Source organism: Hyperolius riggenbachi, chromosome 4, assembly GCF_040937935.1.
Source record: "Hyperolius riggenbachi isolate aHypRig1 chromosome 4, aHypRig1.pri, whole genome shotgun sequence".
Classification (NCBI taxonomy): Eukaryota; Metazoa; Chordata; class Amphibia; order Anura; family Hyperoliidae; genus Hyperolius; species Hyperolius riggenbachi.
In genome coordinates, this window is record NC_090649.1 from 27,224,418 (window position 1) to 27,246,588 (window position 22,171).

Below are 22,171 nucleotides of genomic sequence, written 5' to 3' on the forward strand. Positions count from 1 at the left end.
CATCTGATCTAACGTGTATGACCCTAGCCTGTTACCGACTCCGATTCTGCCTAGCCCACTGTACTGCAGCCAGCTGATCTAACGTGTATGACCCTAGCCTGTTATCTACTCCGATTCTGCCTAGCTCACCGTACTGCAGCCATCTGATCTAACGTGTACGACCCTAGCCTGTTACCGACTCCGATTCTGCCTAGCCCACTGTACTACAGCCAGCTGATCTAAAGTGTATGACCCTAGCCTGTTACCGCCTCTAATTCTGCCTAGCTCACCGTACTGCAGCCATCTGATCTAACGTGTATGATCCTAGCCTGTTACCGACTCCGATTCTGCCTAACCCACTGTACTGCAGCCAGCTGATCTAACGTGTATGACCCTAGCCTGTTATCGACTACTATTCTGCCTAGCTCACCGTACTGCAGCCATCTGATCTAACGTGTATGACCCTAGCCTGTTACCGACTCCGATTCTGCCTAGCCCACTGTACTACAGCCAGCTGATCTAAAGTGTATGACCCAAGCCTGTTACCGCCTCTAATTCTGCCTAGCTCACCGTACTGCAGCCATCTGATCTCACATGTATGACCCTAGCCTGTTATCGACTCTGCTTCTGCCTAGCCCACTGTACTGCAGCCAGCTGATCTAACGTGTATGACCAGGGCCGGCCCGCTCATGAGGCGGGGTGAAACATTTGCCTCAGGCGGCAAACTTCAAAGGGCGGCACCCGCCCGGGGGGGCTGGCCGCCGAGCCGGAGGGGTAGCGGGCAGGTCGGAGGTATTGTGCTTAGCGGTGGGGAGGGGGGTCGGACCCCCCCCTCCCTCGCCTGGGTCCCCCGATCTGCGCTCCCCTCCAGCCTGTAATTAGTAAGCTGCTGCCAGAAGAGGCACGGGCGGGGAGGACTCACCTTTTCCGCGTTCCAGCGAGCGCTCCACTGACGTCACTTCCTGCATCGCCGCCCACTGTATTGTAAGTGGACGGCGATGCAGGAAGTGACGTCAATGGAGCGCACGATGGAACGCGGAAAAGGTGAGTCCTCCCCGCCCGTGCCTCTTACGATCTGGCAGCAGCTTACTAATTACAGGCTGGAGGGGAGCGCAGATCGGGGGACCCAGGCGAGGGAGGGGGGGGTCCGACCCCCCTCCCCACCGCTAGGCACAATACCCCCGACCTGCCCGCTACCCCTCCGGCTCGGCGGGCGCCCCCCCCGGGGGGGGGGGGGGCGGCGGTTGCAGCAGCTCTGCCAAATTTGCCTCAGGCGGCAAAAAGTGACGGGCCGGCCCTGTGTATGACCCTAGCCTGTTACCGACTCCGATTCTGCCTAACCCTCTGTACTGCAGCCAGCTGATAACGTGTATGACCACAGCCTATGTCTAACCTTGTCTGTTTATATATTGTGTAGTGATCCACATAGCACCTAGCGTGACACCGTAACCAAGAATTGAACTTCATCCCAATCAGTAGCTGATACCCCCTTTTTCCATGAGAAATCTACTGTATATACTCGACTATAAGTCTAAAAATGTAGGCCTGACTCACTAAATAAAAGTATAGGGGTGGACTTATACATGAGTCTCAGCAACACTGAGCACACTGAGTAATGTGTGTACAATCAGTGACATTCCCATTTACAGCAATTTACAATGGGCCAACACTCACTGACTAAATCATTTATACATAATTATTGTAAAAATTAAGCACTTTTTTATTATATTATTTTCACTGGAATTCCCCTGTAAAAAGTGCCTACCAACACCATCTGTGAAGATCACTTTGGGGGCAAATTGTTAAAGAGGACCTGTAGTGACATATACTATAATGCAGCAAATTATTCAGACCACCCATTTTATGGTAATTTCCTGGTTTCAGCATCAGAAACATATCTGTTATCTACAATATTGCTGTATATTGACTATAGCTCTGCCCTTCTAGTGATGTCACAGCTTAGGTTCATTAGCTATGCAGGAATTCTCCCCCAGAACACTCTGGAAGGCCAGGTATAATTTCGACTGGCTTTGGAACTCTCAGTAAGCAAACATTCCGCAGTGATCAGCTGACAGGTCACCATAGCAACAGAACACGTTGCCAGACTGTAGCCCTGCAGTGATTCTGTACAGCACTTGGCCTGGAAATGTTGCGATTTCTGCATGCAACATCCTTCATGCATGTCTAAACACCTCCTACGTATGTATGCATTGCATTAACGTATGCGTTTTAATGCACACCGGGACTTATGAGTTGCTGTGTGTTTATTTCTGAATATTGCAATGCTATGAGCGTTGTTCTCCAGTTGACTGCCAAATAAACATGGAGATACTAAATGTCTGCAGATCGGGCGCCCTTTGCATTGTGTCTGAGGACAACTAGTGCAAAAAACTGTACAGTTTAAAATGCATACAAGAAAATGTGCATTTCTCCCAGAGTAAAATGAGCTACAAATTACTTTTTTCCTAGGTGGCCGTCACTTACAGTAACTATTGAAAATCTGACAGATTTTTGACTAGTCCATCTCCTTATACGAGATTCTCAGTTATTTTTTTATTTCAACTAAAATATTTTTTTATTTTAATTTCAGCCCAATTGCAAAAATTGTGTGCAGACACCTCGGGAGGCTGGCCGACATGTTTGTATAGATCGTCCAGGGTGCGCACTATAGCATTAGTGCAATAGAAGCGCCCAGCTCAGGCGCTCAGGGCTTTGTGCTAAAACAACCTGCTTCGGTGCTTTTGTAAAGAATACAGGTAAAACTAAGAATCTGTCATGAGAAGATGGACTAATCCAAAACCGCTTATTATATCCACAATGCAACCAAATCAGTGAGTCCTGCTTTGCATTGAAAGTATGCCTCATATCCGGGGTTATCGTGCCACTGCAAATGTAACTCATGCGGTGCTGCAACAGGACCCGCCGCAACACGCCGCACTGCGTTCACAGGGCTATCATTACTTCTGCGACAGGATATGGCAGTTCTCGGCAATGCAGCAGGCTGAGTATCATGTAATCTGCAGTTTACAGCCAGTCTTCTCCAAGAGGACCTCTAAATGTTTGCTGCCCAGGGGGAGAGTGGACCACTAAACGTTTGCTGCCTAGGGGGGGGAGAGTGGACCACTAAACGTTTGCTGTCCGTGGGGAGAGTGGACCACTACACGTTAGCTGCCCGGGGGGAGAGTGGACCTCTAAACATTTGCTGCCCGGGGGGAGAGTGGACCACTAAACGTTTGCTGCCCGGGGGAGAGAGTGGACCACTAAACGTTTGCTGCTCGGGGAGAGAGTGGACCACTAAACGTTTGCTGCCCAGGGGCAGGGGGGAAAGAGTGGACCACTAAACATTTGCTACCCGGGGTGAGAGAGTGGACCACTAAACGTTTGCTGCCTGGGGGGGGGGAGAGTGGACCACTAAACGTTTGCTGCCCGTGGGGAGAGTGGACCACTACACGTTAGCTACCCGGGGGGAGAGTGGACCTCTAAACATTTGCTGCCCGGGGGGAAAGTGGACTACTAAACATTTGCTGCCCGGGGGGGGGAGTGGACCATTAAACGTTTGCTGTCCGGGGGGAGAGTGGACCACTAAACGTTTGCTGTCCAAGGGGGGAGAGTGGACCACTAAGCGTTTGCTGTTCAGGGGAGAGAGTGGACCTATAAATGTTTGCTGCCCGGGGGGGGGGGGGGAGTGGACCACTAAATGTTTGCTGCGCGGGGGGGGGGAGTGGACCACTAAATGTTTGCTCCCCGTGGGAGAGTGGACCACTAAACGTTTTCTACCCGGGGGGGGGGGGGGGAGGAGTGGACCACTAAATGTTTGCTGTTCAGGGGAGAGAGTGGACCTATAAATGTTTGCTGCCCGGGGGGGGGGGGGGGGGAGTGGACCACTAAATGTTTGCTGCGCGGGGGGGGGGGGGGGGAGTGGACCACTAAATGTTTGCTCCCCGTGGGAGAGTGGACCACTAAACGTTTTCTACCCGGGGGGGGGGGGGAGGAGTGGACCACTAAATGTTTGCTGCCCGGGGGAGAGAGTGGACCACTAAACGTTTTCTACCCGGGGGGGGGGGGGGGGAGGAGTGGACCGCTAAACATTCGCTGCCTGGGGGGAGAGTGGACCTCTAAACATTTGTTTCCCGGGTAGGATTAGAACTTTTCATTTTCCTTATTATTTCAGTCCAGGATTGGCAGAGCTCTCCTGTCTTCCAGTGTTAGGGAGCGAGCTCTGTAGTCCTGATGCGGATCGCGCCCAGTGAACCTGAGGTATGTCCTTACCCCGGGGAGTAGGCCTGATAAATACCGCGTTGTGTGTCATCCTCGCCTGACCCCTCCTGCTTCTACTAACAGCAAGGTACAGCATCTCCTAATGACTGTCCTCAATCTGACGACTCAGCTACAACCAACCATACATACGCCAATTTCAGTTCCACGATCTGATGACTCAGCTACAGCCAGCCATACACATGCCAATTTCAGTTCCTCAATCTGACGACTCAGCTACAGCCGACCATATACACGCCAATTTCAGTACCTCGATCTGATACACATGCTGATTTCAGGACATATTTCCAGTGACAGTCATCTGTGTTTTGCTTTTCCCATCCAGTCAGTGGCGTAGCTAAGGAGCTATGGACCTCAGTGCAAGGTTTACATTGGGCCCCTCCAAGCCCTCTACGCGTAACAAATTGATACGGCACACTGTAAGACGCTATAAAATCCACAATGTGTTTTATGATTTATGTCGGCTGAGTCATCAGCTTCACCCACTCGCTCCTCCCACAATCCCCCCGACGTGACAGGTGCACCTGGATGGTGCGTCCCGCGAAGGGGCGGTCTGTGACAGATGGGTAATAATAATAACTAATAATATGTGTTCTGATGCCTGGCAGAAGGTTGTCAGAATGTGACATTGTAGTGTGACCCCTCCCTCTGCAGTGTAGTGAATGAGCCCCGCTCCTCCCTCACACAGCGCTGTAGTATAAGGTATGAGGAGAACGTTTCGCAGAGGGGGCGTGTCTGCGTCGCTCCTCCTGTGTAGTGTGACCCCTCCCTCTATAATGCTGCAGTGTAGTGAATGAGGCCCCGCCCCTTCCTCACACAGCGCTGTAGTATAAGGTATGAGGAGAACGTTTCGCAGAGGGGGCGTGTCTGTGTCGCTCCTCCTGTGTAGTGTGACCCCTCCCTCTGTAATGCTGCAGTGTAGTGAATGAGGCCCCGCCCCTTCCTCACACAGCGCTGTAGTATAAGGTATGAGGAGAACGTTTCGCAGAGGGGGCGTGTCTGCGTCGCTCCTCCTGTGTAGTGTGACCCCTCCCTCTGTAATGCTGCAGTGTAGTGAATGAGGCCCCGCCCCTCCCTCACACAGCGCTGTAGTATAAGGTATGAGGAGAACGTTTCGCAGAGGGGGCGTGTCTGTGTCGCTCCTCCTGTGTAGTGTGACCCCTCCCTCTGTAATGCTGCAGTGTAGTGAATGAGGCCCCGCCCCTCCCTCACACAGCGCTGTAGTATAAGGTATGAGGAGAACGTTTCGCAGAGGGGGCGTGTCTGTGTCGCTCCTCCTGTGTAGTGTGACCCCTCCCTCTGTAATGCTGCAGTGTAGTGAATGAGGCCCCGCCCCTCCCTCACACAGCGCTGTAGTATAAGGTATGAGGAGAACGTTTCGCAGAGGGGGCGTGTCTGCGTTGATCGACCTGTGTAGGCGTGGAGGTGACGCGACTATCGATGTGACAGAGAGGAAATAATTTTTCTGTCCTGAGAATTCTGTTGTCATGGCAATGCTGCTACTGTAAATAACAAATATCACATGACTAGTAGCTTATTTTGTCAAGTGCACGACGCCCCCACGTGTGACTGCTCCTTACAAACAAGGGGGGAGCAGGGAGAGCAGCGAGCTTATGCCTGCTATGCACAGAGGGGCCTGGAGCTACCATTTATATATAATTAAACCTCTCTGACCATTGTGCCAATATTAAAATTTAAATAAATATATTTATACCAGTTGACCCAAGCCCATTTAAATACAGGCTCTAGGTCTGTCTTTGCGCAGTGCGCTGGCGCGCGCACCCACTGCTCTCGCGCACCCGCAGCACACGCAACCGCCCACCTGGCTCACTGGCCCTATCCGCAAGTCCCAACAGCTATCTGGGTCCGTGCTGCGCACATGTGCCAATGTACTACAAAAGCATTTCTTGGGCTTTTGCATGAACTGATTGTTTGCAACTGTACAGCATCGTTAGAAGGATCTGTAAACCTTCCTGACAAGCCTATGCAGCAGACTGATTCCTCGTTCTCCAAAGATTTTTATCTCACATTTGTATGCAGCTCAACAGTGATGTCCACATGCAAATGATCAGTTCACACAAAAGTATTGCTTTTGTAGTAGTTAGAGATGGCCCGAACCTCCGATTTTAGGTTCGCGAACTGCGAACTTCCGCGAAAGTGCGATTCGCGTGAACTGTCGCGAACCGCAATAGACTTCAATGGGGAGGCAAACTTTGAAAATTAGAAACATTTATGCTGGCCACAAAAGTGATGGAAAAGATGTTTCAAGGGGTCTAACACCTGGAGGGGGGCATTGCGGAGTGGGATACACGCCAAAAGTCCCGGGGAAAAATCTGGATTTGACGCAAAGCAGCGTTTTAGGGCAGAAATCACATTGAATGCTAAATAGCAGGGATAAAGTGCTTTAAAACATCTTGCATGTCTATACATCAATCAGGGAGTGTAATTAGAGTACTGCTTCACACTGACACACCAAACTCACTGTGTAACACACCGCAAACAGCTGTTTGCGTAGTGACGGCCGTGCTGGACTGGTGCGCACCGTGGCGAGAGTGCAGGCCGTGGCAGTTTTCAAGCGCATACAGTGGCCAGGCTGAGGTAGCTCAATGATAGAGTAACAGTGACTGTCCAGCTGATCAAATCTGGTCTGTCCACAATGAAGCAACGACCTTATTATCTTGGGTGTGCCACCCCCCCGAGATACTCATATAGCTGGAGGTCATTGCTTCATTGTGATACGCAAGACCCTTCATCGCGGCAAGGTAATGATCACAAAGGGGGATGGGCACATGTACAAGCCTTTTGTTTTGTTGTTGCAGCTGCAGTGCAGCCAGAAAAATTAGTCAGGCATGTACACACACCAGAAAAATTAGTGTAGCGGCCGCTGCTAGCAGCGGCCTTAAAAATTCAGGAATCCACCTGGAGTCCTGGACCCTGTTGGTGGTGGCGGAGAAGGCAAGCGGCCTGCAGGCAGAGATGCTGTGTGGGGACCAGTGCCGGATTTGTACTTTTTACCGCCCAAGGCCATTGTCACCAGCCGCCCCCCTTCACTATAGTGAGATGACCCCTTTCCCTTCCCTCCAGTATAGGTAGCAAGATGACCCCTCTCCCCCAGTAAAAGTAGCCAGCTGACTCCCTTAAGCCCTCCTTTTACCACTCCCCTTCTTTTCAGTATAGGTAGCCAGCTCGCCTACACACCGCAGCAGCCATCAGTGTCACTCATTTCTCCGCTCGTCTCCAGTGCAGAAGCTTCCTCTTGCTTTCCATCTCCAATGCTGCCCAAGTCCATAGCCGCCGGCCACAATGCAAACGTGCACAGAGAGCAAGATGGCTGCTACACAGGCGGCTAGCAGCAGAGTACCGCGGTCAGACGCTCGCCAGATCTCCCTGCATTGCAGCATTTGCAAGCTTGCAAATGCTGCACCCGATTAGCCTGCTTCTTTGGTGCTCTTGCATGTGTGGTACTCTTGCATGTGTGGTGCCCTAGGCCATGGCCTAAGGGGCCTTGGCCTAAATCCGGCCCTGTAAGGTACACTGCTCAAGCAGCACAGCTGAGGCCCCTTTTACACTTAATCAATTGCTCTCAGTTAAAACCAAAAGAAAACTGCTTTTCAAAGTAATTTCCATGTTTTCCTATGGCACAGTTCCCACTATACACGTTTTATCTGAAATCTTTTTCACAATGCATCGCTATGGAAAAACACATACCAGCGTCTACTAACGCACACTAACGCATATGCATTAAGTGTAAAAGGGCCCTTAGAGTGGTAGCGCAAGAGCAATTTTCAAAGTAGGCATGCTACTGCTGTAGCATGCACTACTAACTTACTTGCGCTACCCCAAAACTAACAGCTGCTCCAATTGTCACACTCTGGACCCTGTCAGGTCCAGTGACTTTGTAGAACGAGATTCCAGCACATTGATTGGCCCAATAGGCTGCCTGTCACTTGACTGGCAGCCTATTAGGCTAAAGTGCGGGGTGAATCAACCCCCAAGTCAGCTAGCTAATTGTACAAGCTGTTAGTCGGTATTCCTCCTGTCCGGCTCTCAGGGAAATTGCTGATGTTGCTGAAACCCAAGAGAAGCTGAAGACATGTCTGACACTTTCGCTGCCCGACGCATCAACTGTTTAGTCATCACCATGGCAAAAGGAACGTGAGCCCTACTGCCCCGGTTTGAAACATATTTTGTGGCTCTCATGGAATTACATTTTAAAATATGTGGCGTTTGTGGCTCTCTCAGCCAAAAAGGTCCCTAACCCCTGATTTAAAAGGTAATAAATATAGCACCCTCCATATCCCTCTCACTATTTGTTTATTGCAAGCGAACCTTATCAGAGGAAGGGACAGGAACGTGTATGGGTTTTTTTCCTGAGAGGTTGGAGTCCCTCTTTAATGCAAACCTGTACTGGCCAAGGAACAAAAAGTTAGGCTTCCCTTATCCTCCTCCAGACCACCGCTGCAGGCCGGGACCCTCTGACAGTTTGGTACTGCCCTCATTGGGCCACACTCTCCTTTGTGAGCGATTGCGGTCATACAGCGCCTGCGTGTGTATATCCGTCCGGTCAGAGCCGGATTAAGGCTAAATGGGGCCCTAAGCAAAGTAACTGATTTTGGCCCTCCATCATGTCGTAATAGAATCAGAAGATGCAGCTGCACAGCAACACCGGGGCAGCCGAGCTACTGGTTGCTATGGGCAACAGCCCGCTTTCCTCTGTGGGTGCACAATGCAGGGAATAGCAGCGGCAAAATGCAGAGTGAGAGATGAATGGCTGGGACATTTGCACTCAGGGGCTGGGGCACCGATGTGAAGAGGGCGCCAGATATCACAGCAGCAGTACTTTCCCTCTGCATCTCCAGCCTGGAAATAGCAGAAAGCTCTGGACACCGCCAAACCAGAAGCCGTTCTCAAGACAGAATTACATAACCACCCCCACCACCGAACAACCGATTTCCTCCCAAACTAGACAGCCACCATGCAGCCTCCATCCCAGTGAATACGATAGTCCAGCAGAGAAGACAGCCGCAGCGGGGGAGAATGTCAGCACCAGATTACTCACATTCACCTATTGCGATCCAAGCAATAGAGGTCCCGTCATCCGGAGCCCATCTGTCTCCTCTAGAGTGCTGCCGCTCTGTTACTACTACTATTACTACTTCCTACTTCCTGTCTGATCTGAGAATCAGGAAGTTCAGAGCGAGCGGCTGCACTGTAGAAGAGACAGATGGGTTTCAGATGACGGGATCTCTATCGCTTGGATCATGGATAGCTGAGTGAGCGTTTGCCATCTGCTGCTATCATTCTTGCTGCAGCTGTGGTTCTCTGTGGGAAGGGAGGGAGGAGTGGGCAGCGGCAGAGCGCACAGTAGCAGGAGGGGACCTAGGAGGAGAGCCTGGCTCTGAAGACAATCAGCAGCGCACGGCATCATTTGACAAGACAAGACAAATAACATTTATATCGCGCTTTTCTCCTGGCGGACTCAAAGCGCTAGAGCTGCAGCCACTAGGACGCGCCCTATAGGCAGTAGCAGTGTTAGAGAGACTTGCCTAAGGTCTCCTACTGAATAGGTGCTGGCTTACTGAACAGGCAGAGCCGAGATTCGAACCCTGGTCTCCTGTGTCAGAGGCAGAGCCCTTAAAGGGACTCCGAGCAGTGTCTATGGGTATGCCTTTAAGCATACCCACAACTAATTAATTACATCCTCACACCTACCAGCATGATGTTTGTAATTATATCCCCATGGGTTCCTTATATTTCATTGCTTTGTGCTGAATCGAGCTGCCGACTTTGGAGAAAAGTCGTCCTGTGGCCGCGTTTTCAATCGCAAAAATAGCGAAAGCTAAAAGGCATAGGGCGGTGGTTTATATATCTTTGGAAAGAGGAGAAAGAGAGCTTTAAAATGATATGCATCTTTCCATAGTTACTGCACTGCTTAGAGTCCCTTTAACCATTATACCATCCAGCCACCGCAGACAGAATGGCGAGGGCTGGTTTATGTGCTGATGGGGCCCCTTTGACTCTGAATGGGCCCCAAGCGACTGCTTTTGTTGCCTGGTCGGTAATCCGGCCCTGCGTCCAGTCATTGGAGGTTAAAAAGTTGACCTTTACTTACCTAAGACTTCTTTCAGTCCCCCGTAGTCTGTGAGGTTCCTCGTTGTCCTCTGGGTTCCCTCGATTGTTCCACTGCCATCCCATCCCAACTAAAATCCCCCGCCCGGCTGCGCCCCACGAGTGCATGGGCTGTCCCCGGCACATTCCTCCATGATTACGCTCGCATTGCCGGCAGCGATCTGAGCAAGGCGTAGTGCAGGATTCAGCCAGTCGCAGACTTTAGTTGGAGTGACAGAAGCACAGAGGGGACCCGGAGGACACCGAGTGACCACAAATTCTCAGTTTTCCTTTAAAGGAAAACAGAGCTTAAAGGGGAACTGAAGTAAGAGGTATACGGAGGCTGCCATATTTATTTCCTTGCAGCCCTGCTGGTCTATTTCTCTGCAGTAGTATCTGAATAACACCAGAAACAAGCATGCAGCTAGTCTTGTCAGATCTGATTTTAAAGTCTGAAACACCTGATCTGCTGCATGCTTGTTCAGGGGCTATGGCTAATAGTATTAGAGGCAGAGGATCAGCAGGGCTGCCAGGCAACTGGTATTGCTTAAAAGGAAATAAACATGGCAGCCTCCATATACCTCTCTCTTCAGTTCCCCTTTAATGACTGTAATAGTTTTATACATACCTAGGGCTTCCTCCAGCCCCATGCGCACGGATCGCTCCCACGCCGCCGTCCTCAGTCTTCCCCGTCTTCTGTACCGGGTCTCTTTACTTCCTCCAGTCACGCCCAGTCTGCGCAAGAGAAGTGCACTATCTACGTATCTCGTTGGCGGCTGCTGGAGAGATACGTAAAGAGCGCCCTTCCTCATGCGCAGACTGGCCGTGACTGGAGGAAGTAACGAGACCCGGTACAGAAGACGGGGAAGACTGAGGACGCTGGCGTGGCAGCGATCCGTGCGTATGAGGCTGGAGGAAGCCCCAGGTTTTTATAAAACGTAGTCATTCAGATCTGGTACAATTTAACACACATGATGAAAAAGGAAGGTACGTGAAACACCTCCTATGACAAAAAAATAATAAAAAAAATAAAGTTAATTAAAAAAAACAAAACACCATGAGTAAAATGTACTATAAATGACTTTTCTCCTATGTTGCTGTCACTTACAGTAGTTAGTAGAAATCTGACAGAACTGGCAGGTTTTGGACTAAACCATTTCCTCGTGGGGGGGATCTTTAAAATCGCCTTTCCCTGCGCTGTATAAAGCACTTTTTTTAAGCGCTTTTGCAGAGGGAAGTGAACTCTTGTACCCGGAAATGAATCGCTATACAAAGCGCTTTGCAATTTCCCTATACCTTCCATTATCGGCAAATTGCCCAGAATATGGTACAGGCAGCGCATTGGTGAGCGGATCGGAAGCAAACCGCTCATATGTGAACTCTCTCATAGGGAATCATTGCACAAACGCTTTTATGGCAATTTTCAAAATTGCCGGCGCTTAGAAAATCCTGTACACAGCACATGTCTGTCCATCGGACGCAGTCAGTAGCGCATACTGTACACAGCACACGTCTGTCCATCGGACGCAGTCAGTAGCGCATACTGTACACAGCACATGTCTGTCCATCGGACGCAGTCAGTAGCGCATACTGTACACAGCACATGTCTGTCCATCGGACGCAGTCAGTAGTGCATACTGTACACAGCACACGTCTGTCCATCGGACGCAGTCAGTAGTGCATACTGTACACAGCACATGTCTGTCCATCGGACGCAGTCAGTAGTGCATACTGTACACAGCACATGTCTGTCCATCGGACGCAGTCAGTAGCGCATACTGTACACAGCACACGTCTGTCCATCGGACGCAGTCAGTAGCACATACTGTACACAGCACACGTCTGTCCATCGGACGCAGTCAGTAGCGCATACTGTACACAGCACACGTCTGTCCATCGGACGCAGTCAGTAGCGCATACTGTACACAGCACACGTCTGTCCATCGGACGCAGTCAGTAGTGCATACTGTACACAGCACATGTCTGTCCATCGGACGCAGTCAGTAGTGCATACTGTACACAGCACACGTCTGTCCATCGGATGCAGTCAGTAGTGCATACTGTACAAAGCACACGTCTGTCCATCGGACGCAGTCAGTAGCGCATACTGTACACAGCACATGTCTGTCCATCGGACGCAGTCAGTAGCGCATACTGTGCACAGCACACGTCTGTCCATCGGACGCAGTCAGTAGCGCATACTGTACACAGCACACGTCTGTCCATCAGACGCAGTCAGTAGCGCATACTGTGCACAGCACACGTCTGTCCATCGGACGCAGTCAGTAGCGCATACTGTACACAGCACATGTCTGTCCATTGGACGCAGTCAGTAGCGCATACTGTACACAGCACACGTCTGTCCATCGGACGCAGTCAGTAGCGCATACTGTACACAGCACATGTCTGTCCATCGGACGCAGTCAGTAGCGCATACTGTACACAGCACATGTCTGTCCATCGGACGCGGTCAGTAGCGCATACTGTGCACAGCACATGTCTGTCCATCGGACGCAGTCAGTAGCGCATACTGTACACAGCACACGTCTGTCCATCGGACGCAGTCAGTAGCGCATACTGTACACAGCACACGTCTGTCCATCGGATGCAGTCAGTAGCGCATACTGTACACAGCACATGTCTGTCCATCGGACGCAGTCACTCCTGCATACTGTACACAGCACATGTCTGTCCATCGGACGCAGTCAGTAGCGCATACTGTACACAGCACACGTCTGTCCATCGGATGCAGTCAGTAGCGCATACTGTACACAGCACATGTCTGTCCATCGGACGCAGTCAGTAGCGCATACTGTACACAACACATGTCTGTCCATCGGACGCAGTCAGTAGCGCATACTGTACACAGCACATGTCTATCGGACGCAGTCATAGCGCATACTGTACACAGCACATGTCTGTCCATCGGACGCAGTCAGTAGCGCATACTGTGCACAGCACATGTCTGTCCATCGGACGCAGTCAGTAGCGCATACTGTACAGAGCACATGTCTGTCCATCGGACGCAGTCAGTAGCGCATACTGTACACAGCACATGTCTGTCCATCGGACGCAGTCAGTAGCGCATACTGTACACAGCACACGTCTGTCCATCGGACGCAGTCAGTAGCGCATACTGTGCACAGCACACATCTGTCCATCGGACGCAGTCAGTAGTGCATACTGTACACAGCACATGTCTGTCCATCGGACGCAGTCAGTAGCGCATACTGTACACAGCACCTGTCTGTCCATCGGATGCAGTCACTCCTGCATACTGTACACAGCACATGTCTGTCCATCGGACGCAGTCAGTAGCGCATACTGTACACAGCACATGTCTGTCCATCGGACGCAGTCACTCCTGCATACTGTACACAGCACATGTCTGTCCATCGGACGCAGTCAGTAGCGCATACTGTACACAGCACATGTCTGTCCATCGGACGCAGTCAGTAGCGCATACTGTACACAGCACACGTCTGTCCATCGGACGCAGTCAGTAGCGCATACTGTACACAGCACATGTCTGTCCATCGGACGCAGTCAGTAGCGCATACTGTGCACAGCACACGTCTGTCCATCGGACGCAGTCAGTAGCGCATACTGTGCACAGCACACGTCTGTCCATCGGACGCAGTCAGTAGTGCATACTGTAAACAGCACATGTCTGTCCATCGGACGCAGTCAGTAGCGCATACTGTACACAGCACATGTCTGTCCATCGGACGCAGTCAGTAGTGCATACTGTAAACAGCACATGTCTGTCCATCGGACGCAGTCAGTAGCGCATACTGTGCACAGCACACGTCTGTCCATCGGATGCAGTCACTCCTGCATACTGTACACAGCACATGTCTGTCCATCGGACGCAGTCAGTAGCGCATACTGTACACAGCACATGTCTGTCCATCGGACGCAGTCACTCCTGCATACTGTACACAGCACTTGTCTGTCCATCGGACGCAGTCAGTAGCGCATACTGTACACAGCACACGTCTGTCCATCGGACGCAGTCAGTAGCACATACTGTACACAGCACATGTCTGTCCATCGGACGCAGTCAGTAGCGCATAGTGTACACAGCACATGTCTGTCCATCGGACGCAGTCAGTAGCGCATACTGTACACAGCACATGTCTGTCCATCGGACGCAGTCAGTAGCGCATACTGTACACAGCACATGTCTGTCCATCGGACGCAGTCACTCCTGCATACTGTACACAGCACATGTCTGTCCATCGGATGCAGTCAGTAGCGCATACTGTACACAGCACATGTCTGTCCATCGGATGCAGTCAGTAGCGCATACTGTGCACAGCACACGTCTGTCCATCGGACGCAGTCAGTAGCACATACTGTACACAGCACATGTCTGTCCATCGGACGCAGTCAGTAGCGCATAGTGTACACAGCACATGTCTGTCCATCGGACGCAGTCAGTAGCGCATACTGTACACAGCACATGTCTGTCCATCGGACGCAGTCAGTAGCGCATACTGTGCACAGCACACGTCTGTCCATCGGACGCAGTCAGTAGCGCATACTGTACACAGCACATGTCTGTCCATCGGACGCAGTCACTCCTGCATACTGTGCACAGCACACGTCTGTCCATCGGACGCAGTCAGTAGCGCATACTGTGCACAGCACACGTCTGTCCATCGGACGCAGTCAGTAGCGCATACTGTACACAGCACATGTCTGTCCAACGGACGCAGTCAGTAGCGCATACTGTACACAGCACACGTCTGTCCATCGGATGCAGTCAGTAGCGCATACTGTACACAGCACATGTCTGTCCATCGGATGCAGTCAGTAGCGCATACTGTACACAGCACACATCTGTACATTGGAAGCAGTCAGTAGCGCATACTGTACACAGCACATGTCTGTCCATCGGACGCAGTCAGTAGCGCATACTGTACACAGCGCATGTCTGTCCATCGGATGCAGTCACTCCTGCATACTGTACACAGCACATGTCTGTCCATCGGACGCAGTCAGTAGCGCATACTGTACACAGCACATGTCTGTCCATCGGATGCAGTCACTCCTGCATACTGTACACAGCACATGTCTGTCCATCGGACGCAGTCAGTAGCGCATACTGTACACAGCGCACATCTGTTCATGGGGCGCAGCTAATGAGGCTGATGAGGAGGACTATGGGTGACTGGGATTGTCATTGATTAGATGTACGCAGTAAATCGGATGGGCTGGTTATGGTTCTGGTTCGGAGAAGAGCAATAAGCCGTGACATATAATAATGTGTCAGATGAATGGCACTTATCATTCTATCCATCATTAACATGGCCTCGTCTAGCGGAGGACGCCTCCTGGCCGCCACACGGCTGGCTGCTCATGTCACCTTGTCCTAATGATAGTTACATGACTGGGATGACTGGGAGGGGGGAGCGTACCTCTCTGCACTCTGCTGGAGGAGGGAGATCTGTGGCTCTACACACACCGGAGAACTACAAATCTCAGCATGACTGCACTGACTTGTAGCTCAATGTCTGACAGTGACAGACCTACACCTGGCTCTCTAAAGTAGCAAATCCACATTGAAGTATGTGGTCAGTCAGAGAAGGCAGAGGCATCTCTGAAGTATGTGGCCAGTCAGAGAAGGCAGAGGCAACTCTGAAGTATGTGGCCAGTCAGAGAAGGCAGAGGCAACGTTGAAGTATGTGGCCAGTCAGAGAAGGCAGAGGCAACTCTGAAGTATGTGGCCAGTCAGAGAAGGCAGAGGCAACTCTGAAGTATGTGGCCAGTCAGAGAAGGCATAGGCAATGCTGAAGTATGTGGCCAGTCAGAGAAGGCAGAGGCAATGCTGAAGTATGTGGCCAGTCAGAGAAGGCAGAGGCAACTCTGAAGTATGTGGCCAGTCAGAAAAGGCAGAGGCAACTCTGAAGTATGTAGCCAGTCAGAGAAGGCAGAGGCAACTCTGAAGTATGTGGCCAGTCAGAGAAGGTAGAGGCAACTCTGAAGTATGTGGCCAGTCAGAGAAGGCAGAGGCGAAGCTGAAGTATGTGGCCAGTCAGAGAAGGCAGAGGCAACTCCGAAGTATGTGGCCAGTCAGAGAAGGCAGAGGCAATGCTGAAGTATGCGTCCAGTCAGAGAAGGCAGAGGCAACTCTGAAGTATGTGGCCATTCAGAGAAGGCAGAGGCAACGCTGAAGTATGTGGCCAGTCAGAGAAGGCAGAGGCAACGCTGAAGTATGTGGCCAGTCAGAGAAGGCAGAGGCAACTCTGAAGTATGTGGCCAGTCAGAGAAGGCAGAGGCAACTCTGAAGTATGTGGCCAGTCAGAGAAGGCAGAGGCAATGCTGAAGTATGTGGCCAGTCAGAGAAGGCAGAGGCAACGCTGAAGTATGTGGCCAGTCAGAGAAGGCAGGGGCAATGCTGAAGTATGTGGCCAGTCAGAGAAGGCAGAGGCAATGCTGAAGTATGTGGCCAGTCAGAGAAGGCAGAGGTGACGCTGAAGTACGTGGCCAGTTAGAGAAGGCAGAGGCAACTCTGAAGTATGTGGCCAGTCAGAGAAGGCAGAGGCAACTCTGAAGTATGTGGCCAGTCAGAGAAGGCAGAGGCAACGCTGAAGTATGTGGCCAGTCAGAGAAGGCAGAGGCAACGCTGAAGTATGTGGCCAGTCAGAGAAGGCAGAGGCAATGCTGAAGTATGTGGCCAGTCAGAGAAGGCAGAGGCAATGCTGAAGTATGTGGCCAGTCAGAGAAGGCAGAGGCAATGCTGAAGTATGTGGCCAGTCAGAGAAGGCAGAGGCAACTCTGAAGTGTGTGGCCAGTCAGAGAAGGCAGAGGCAATGCTGAAGTATGTGGCCAGTCAGAGAAGGCAGAGGCAATGCTGAAGTATGTGGCCAGTTAGAGAAGGCAGAGGCAATGCTGAAGTATGTGGCCAGTCAGAGAAGGCAGAGGCAATGCTGAAGTATGTGGCCAGTCAGAGAAGGCAGAGGCAATGCTGAAGTATGTGGCCAGTCAGAGAAGGCAGAGGCAATGCTGAAGTATGTGGCCAGTTAGAGAAGGCAGAGGCAATGCTGAAGTATGTGGCCAGTCAGAGAAGGCAGAGGCAATGCTGAAGTATGTGGCCAGTCAGAGAAGGCAGAGGCAACTCTGAAGTGTGTGGCCAGTCAGAGAAGGCAGAGGCAATGCTGAAGTATGTGGCCAGTCAGAGAAGGCAGAGGCGACGCAGAAGTACGTGGCCAGTCAGAGAAGGTAGAGGCGACGCTGAAGTACGTGGCCAGTCAGAGAAGGCAGAGGCAATGCTGAAGTATGTGGCCAGTCAGAGAAGGCAGAGGCAATGCTGAAGTATGTGGCCAGTCAGAGAAGGCAGAGGCAATGCTGAAGTATGTGGCCAGTCAGAGAAGGCAGAGGCAACTCTGAAGTATGTGGCCAGTCAGAGAAGGCAGAGGCAACTCTGAAGTATGTGGCCAGTTACAGAATGCAAAAATAACCAAAAAAGGATACTTGGAAATCGAAAATGAATTGGAAATCCACAGAATCAGTGATTGGCATATTGGCGGAAATCAGATTTTCCGCAGAATCAGAAATTGCCATTTCCGAATATCCCTACATGAAGCCCCCAAAGGAAACTGACAAGAGCTTCTCAGAGTTCTAGCTGTTGACTGCGAGATTGTAACCATCGTGCGCCTGCGCTAGCAAGTACGCTGGAGGCTCTTCTCGCTAGTTCTCTCTCACTGGCCCACATGCAATTCACTTCTGCACCTGCGTTTTCTCCTAGGAGATCATTTTTCATCTTCAATTTAAAATAACTTTCAAGCACTTTTCAACAAAAAAAGTACCAAAAAGTAGGTGAAAAAACACTATCAAAATTATTTTGAGTATTTAATTGCTTTCTGGTAGATTAAAAGGCATTTTATTGACAAGTTTAAAAATATCATCTAGACCAGTGGTCCTCAAACCACGGCCCGTGGGCCGAATGCGGCCCTCCGAGGCTTTTTCCCTGGCCCCCAAACACAAAATGTGTAACTTATAGATGTGGCCCACCCACTGCACTTTTAAATAGCGGCGGCCCGCATATAGAATAGCAGTGCTGGCCCCACCCATCCACATTCTGTAGAAGCCAGTGAGCAGCCATTCGCTGGCTTCCAATCCAATTCTGCATCCGGTGACACTGCTGTCCAATTAGAGGGCAGGTTGTCACCTGGGTAAGCTTCACTGTCTGGTGCACAAAGACGTTCTTCGGGCGCCAAATGGTTGCTACTGGGAGTTCTCCTCCAGGCATGATTGGGGGAATCAATACCTAGACTCAATGTAATGTTTTTCAACATCATTTTATGTATGTTCTGGTCCCCCCCCCCCTCAGCAGTCTGAAGTATGTTAACCTGGCTGTGACCGAAAAAGTTTGGGGACCCCTGCTCTAGGAGAAAACTCGGGAGAAAAAGTCAGTTGCATATGCATACCTTCCAACTTTTTGAGATTAGAAAGAGGGGCACTTAAGCCACGCCCATGCCACACCCCTGATCACGCCCCCATCACAGCTGTAGTCACGCATACAAAAAATTTTCATGAGAAAAATATGTTCATTTATAATTCAAACCACACTAGTCCTTTCTATCCTGGTTCATTTCCCTTCATTTAAACATTTTAAAATTAGTAATATATCAATTCAAAGGATGGGAATAACGTTTAGAGTCAATCAAACACACATTTTAGTAGAGAAATATATATATTTACATAGAAAGAGGGACAAAGTCCTGAAAGAGGGACAAATGAGGAGGAAAGAGGGACAGAGGGACAGGGCTCCCAAAGGGACTGTCCCTCCGAAAGAGGGACAGTTGGGAGCTATGCATAAGGGGCCCTGTCTTCTCTCTCACTCACTCTCTCATCTCTTGCTCTCTCTCTCTCTCTCTCTCCCTCTTGTTCCCCATCATCTCATCCTCTCTCTCAAACTTTTTTTCTAGATGTTTTATATCACCAGCAGGGCTCAATCCTACGAAGAGAATTTGTCTCTTTGGCTTGAAGTATCCTCTCAGATTGAGTATCATGGAAGAGGAGGCCGGGCAGAGAGAGCGGGTCTCTCCAGCACCAGACACATTATGTCACACAGCAGATGAGTCAATTCTGACCTTGTCACTCTGAGGACTATTGATGTCTGCAGCGTATGGGGGCACTCCGAGCCCGGGACTCTGGCAGGATGAGGACACAGTAGAGAGGGTCACTGTACAATGTCACGGAGCACGGACTGACGCTCAGAGAGATATATCTCCAGTATTTCTATAGCTCTGACATACTGCTCAGAACATGGATTCATTCATGTTGCTAGCTGTCCCTGAGGATCGCATGAGTTCCCCTATCATAGGGCCAAACTGGGGAGCAGCCAATCAGCTGGCAGCATAGTTTCTGGGTATGGGAGGAAACCTAACAACTGTGGGGAGAGCAGGCAGCCTCTGGTATCCCAACCAGAAATGGAAACCAAGACACTACAGCCTGGTACACACTTTCAATTATGATTGGCCAATCACTGAGCGATTTTACCACCTCCATGCAGTACGAGGGTCAACAGATACTGAATACTATGAACAGATTGTAGGTAAAAATGCAATGCCAATTTTTTTCATATCCAAAGTGCATTAACAGCTAAAAACATCTAAAACCAGATAGCATCCTGTGTTGCCCACGCTACCCACACAACATTTCATTCATACCACACCTATAGGTACCGGGACCTGCACTAGCCGGCTTACAAGGAGTGGGAGAGATTGTGGGGTTTTGTTGCAGCAATTGCCATTAGCTCAGTAACTGATCGAGGATAGCTTCAACTCAAATGACCTCAGTAACGACCAAAGGCAAGCTCAACTTCCATCATAGACTGAAGGTGTCGATAACCAATTTGCTCCGCAGTCCACGCGTTGCGCCCACCTCACTCAGGCTTCGTCAGGATGTGATCCTGACGCAGCCTGCGTAAGGCGGGCGCAATGCGTCAATGGGTGGGCTTTACCTCGCGTCTGCACTGTGAGCATTCCTGTGGCCTGGCCAAGTGGTTCCTGGATAAGCAAATACATTTGCAAACCGTGGTGGACTTTTATATGGGTATCGCTACCCTGTATGTGCACTGGATGGACATTCTTGAGATTGCTAGGGGGCCAAGATAGCGAAATTAATTACATTATTTGCTGATTGCCTGTGCCATTTTTTCAAGTGAAACATTTCAGCGGGAAATAACCCATATAGCGTGTGCAGTCAGCACAGTGGCGGCTGCTAATCAGTGGCTGCTTCTGCTACAGTGGTGGCTGATAACCTACAGATGAGCAAAGGGGAGGCAGAGCAGCGACACAAGGTGACCCTGCCAATGGGCCACAGGGAATTCAGAACTGTAGAGAGCTTTGGGGTCCTCCAGAAAAGTCTCGGAGAGCCACATTTGGCCTGACTTTAGGCATACCTCTCCCACATGATACTTGTTGTCAGTATTTGGTGGCCTTTGTGCCCCATCTCCACAATTGTGGTATAAGTGGGTGAGCCTGCCCTCCGTGTAGTGATACACGGTAGTCTTTGTCTCTCCATCCTACAGATAGGAATATTCGGTGGCCTCTGCCTCTCCCCCAGCAATGCAGAGTAAGCAGAGCAGATAATAATATCTAACCTGTTCTGTAGCATGCTCCCTCCTCCTCCAGCCTCCTGTATGTCCCCACCGGCTCCTCTTCTGTTCCCTGCAGGGATGTGCGCACTGATGTAATGTGCCTGCAGGTAACCAGTGCAGAGACACCACTGGGGGGAACCATGGAGACCAGAGAACACACTGAGGAAGGAGGGAGTGTGCCGGCTGGACAGGTGAGATGTTACAATGCTCTCTGCTTCCTCTGTGGGCAATACCTGGTGTGCGCCACACTGCCTGGACCCCACGGTGAAGGGAGGAGACTAGGGGGCCCCTAGAGGCTCTGCGGCTCTTTTCAACTGCCCAGTTTGCTGACTTTGCTTTAATGGAAGCGCCATTCCTGGTCTGTTCATCCACTGCCTTGATAAAGGGGTCTGTTGGCCCCGAAATATCTGCTTCCTCCGCGACCGATTACAACCTCATCTTTATCTCCACTGGGAGTGTTCGGGGATTTTTTTCACAACACTGATTTAGATTACTTGGACCGGCGTCGGTGATCCGGCTACTACAGCTCTGCCTGAAGATACGTGTTCTTTTTTAGACCTTGAGAAATAAAAGGTGAATTAATGTCACATCGTTAAAGCGGACCTGAAGTCAGAACTTCCTCTCTGCTCTAAAAGATATGCAACAGCAAAATAACCTTTCTGTGTTATTATTTATATAGCGCCGACATATTACGCAGCGCTGTACAGTGTATATATATATATATACAGTGGTGTCTGTGAAAAACTATTTGCCCCCTTCCTGATTTCTTATTCTTTTGCATGTTTGTCACACTTAAATGTTTCTGCTCATCAAAAACCGTTAACTATTAGTCAAAGATAACATAATTGAACACAAAATGCAGTTTTAAATGATGTTTTTTTATTATTTAGTGAGAAAAAAACCTCAAAACCTACATGGCCCTGTGTGAAAAAGAAATTGCCCCCTGAACCTAATAACTGGTTGGGCCACCCTTAGCAGCAATAACTGCAATCAAGCGTTTGCGATAACTTGCAACGAGTCTTTTACAGCGCTCTGGAGGAATTTTGGCCCACTCATCTTTGCAGAATTGTTGTAATTCAGCTTTATTTGAGGGTTATCTAGCATGAACTGCCTTTTTAAGGTCATGCCACAACATCTCAATAGGATTCAGGTCAGGACTTTGACTAGGCCACTCCAAAGTCTTAATTTTGTTTTTCT

General features: G+C 50.4%; 1 protein-coding gene across 9 annotated transcripts in view; it reads right to left on the reverse strand.

The window, feature by feature from the left end:
* DTNB (dystrobrevin beta) overlaps positions 1 to 20,998 on the reverse strand; it is a 289,602-nt gene extending 268,604 nt beyond the window's left edge. For 8 of the 9 annotated variants that reach the window (XM_068279912.1, XM_068279909.1, XM_068279910.1 and 5 more), the window contains exon 1: positions 20,978 to 20,998. In XM_068279912.1, coding sequence (XP_068136013.1) covers positions 20,978 to 20,991 — 14 coding nt within the window. In that variant the 5' untranslated portion in view covers positions 20,992 to 20,998. The remainder of the gene's footprint in view (positions 1 to 20,977) is intronic. The other variant, XM_068279905.1, reaches the window with a different exon arrangement.
* Positions 20,999 to 22,171: the final 1,173 nt, after the last annotated feature.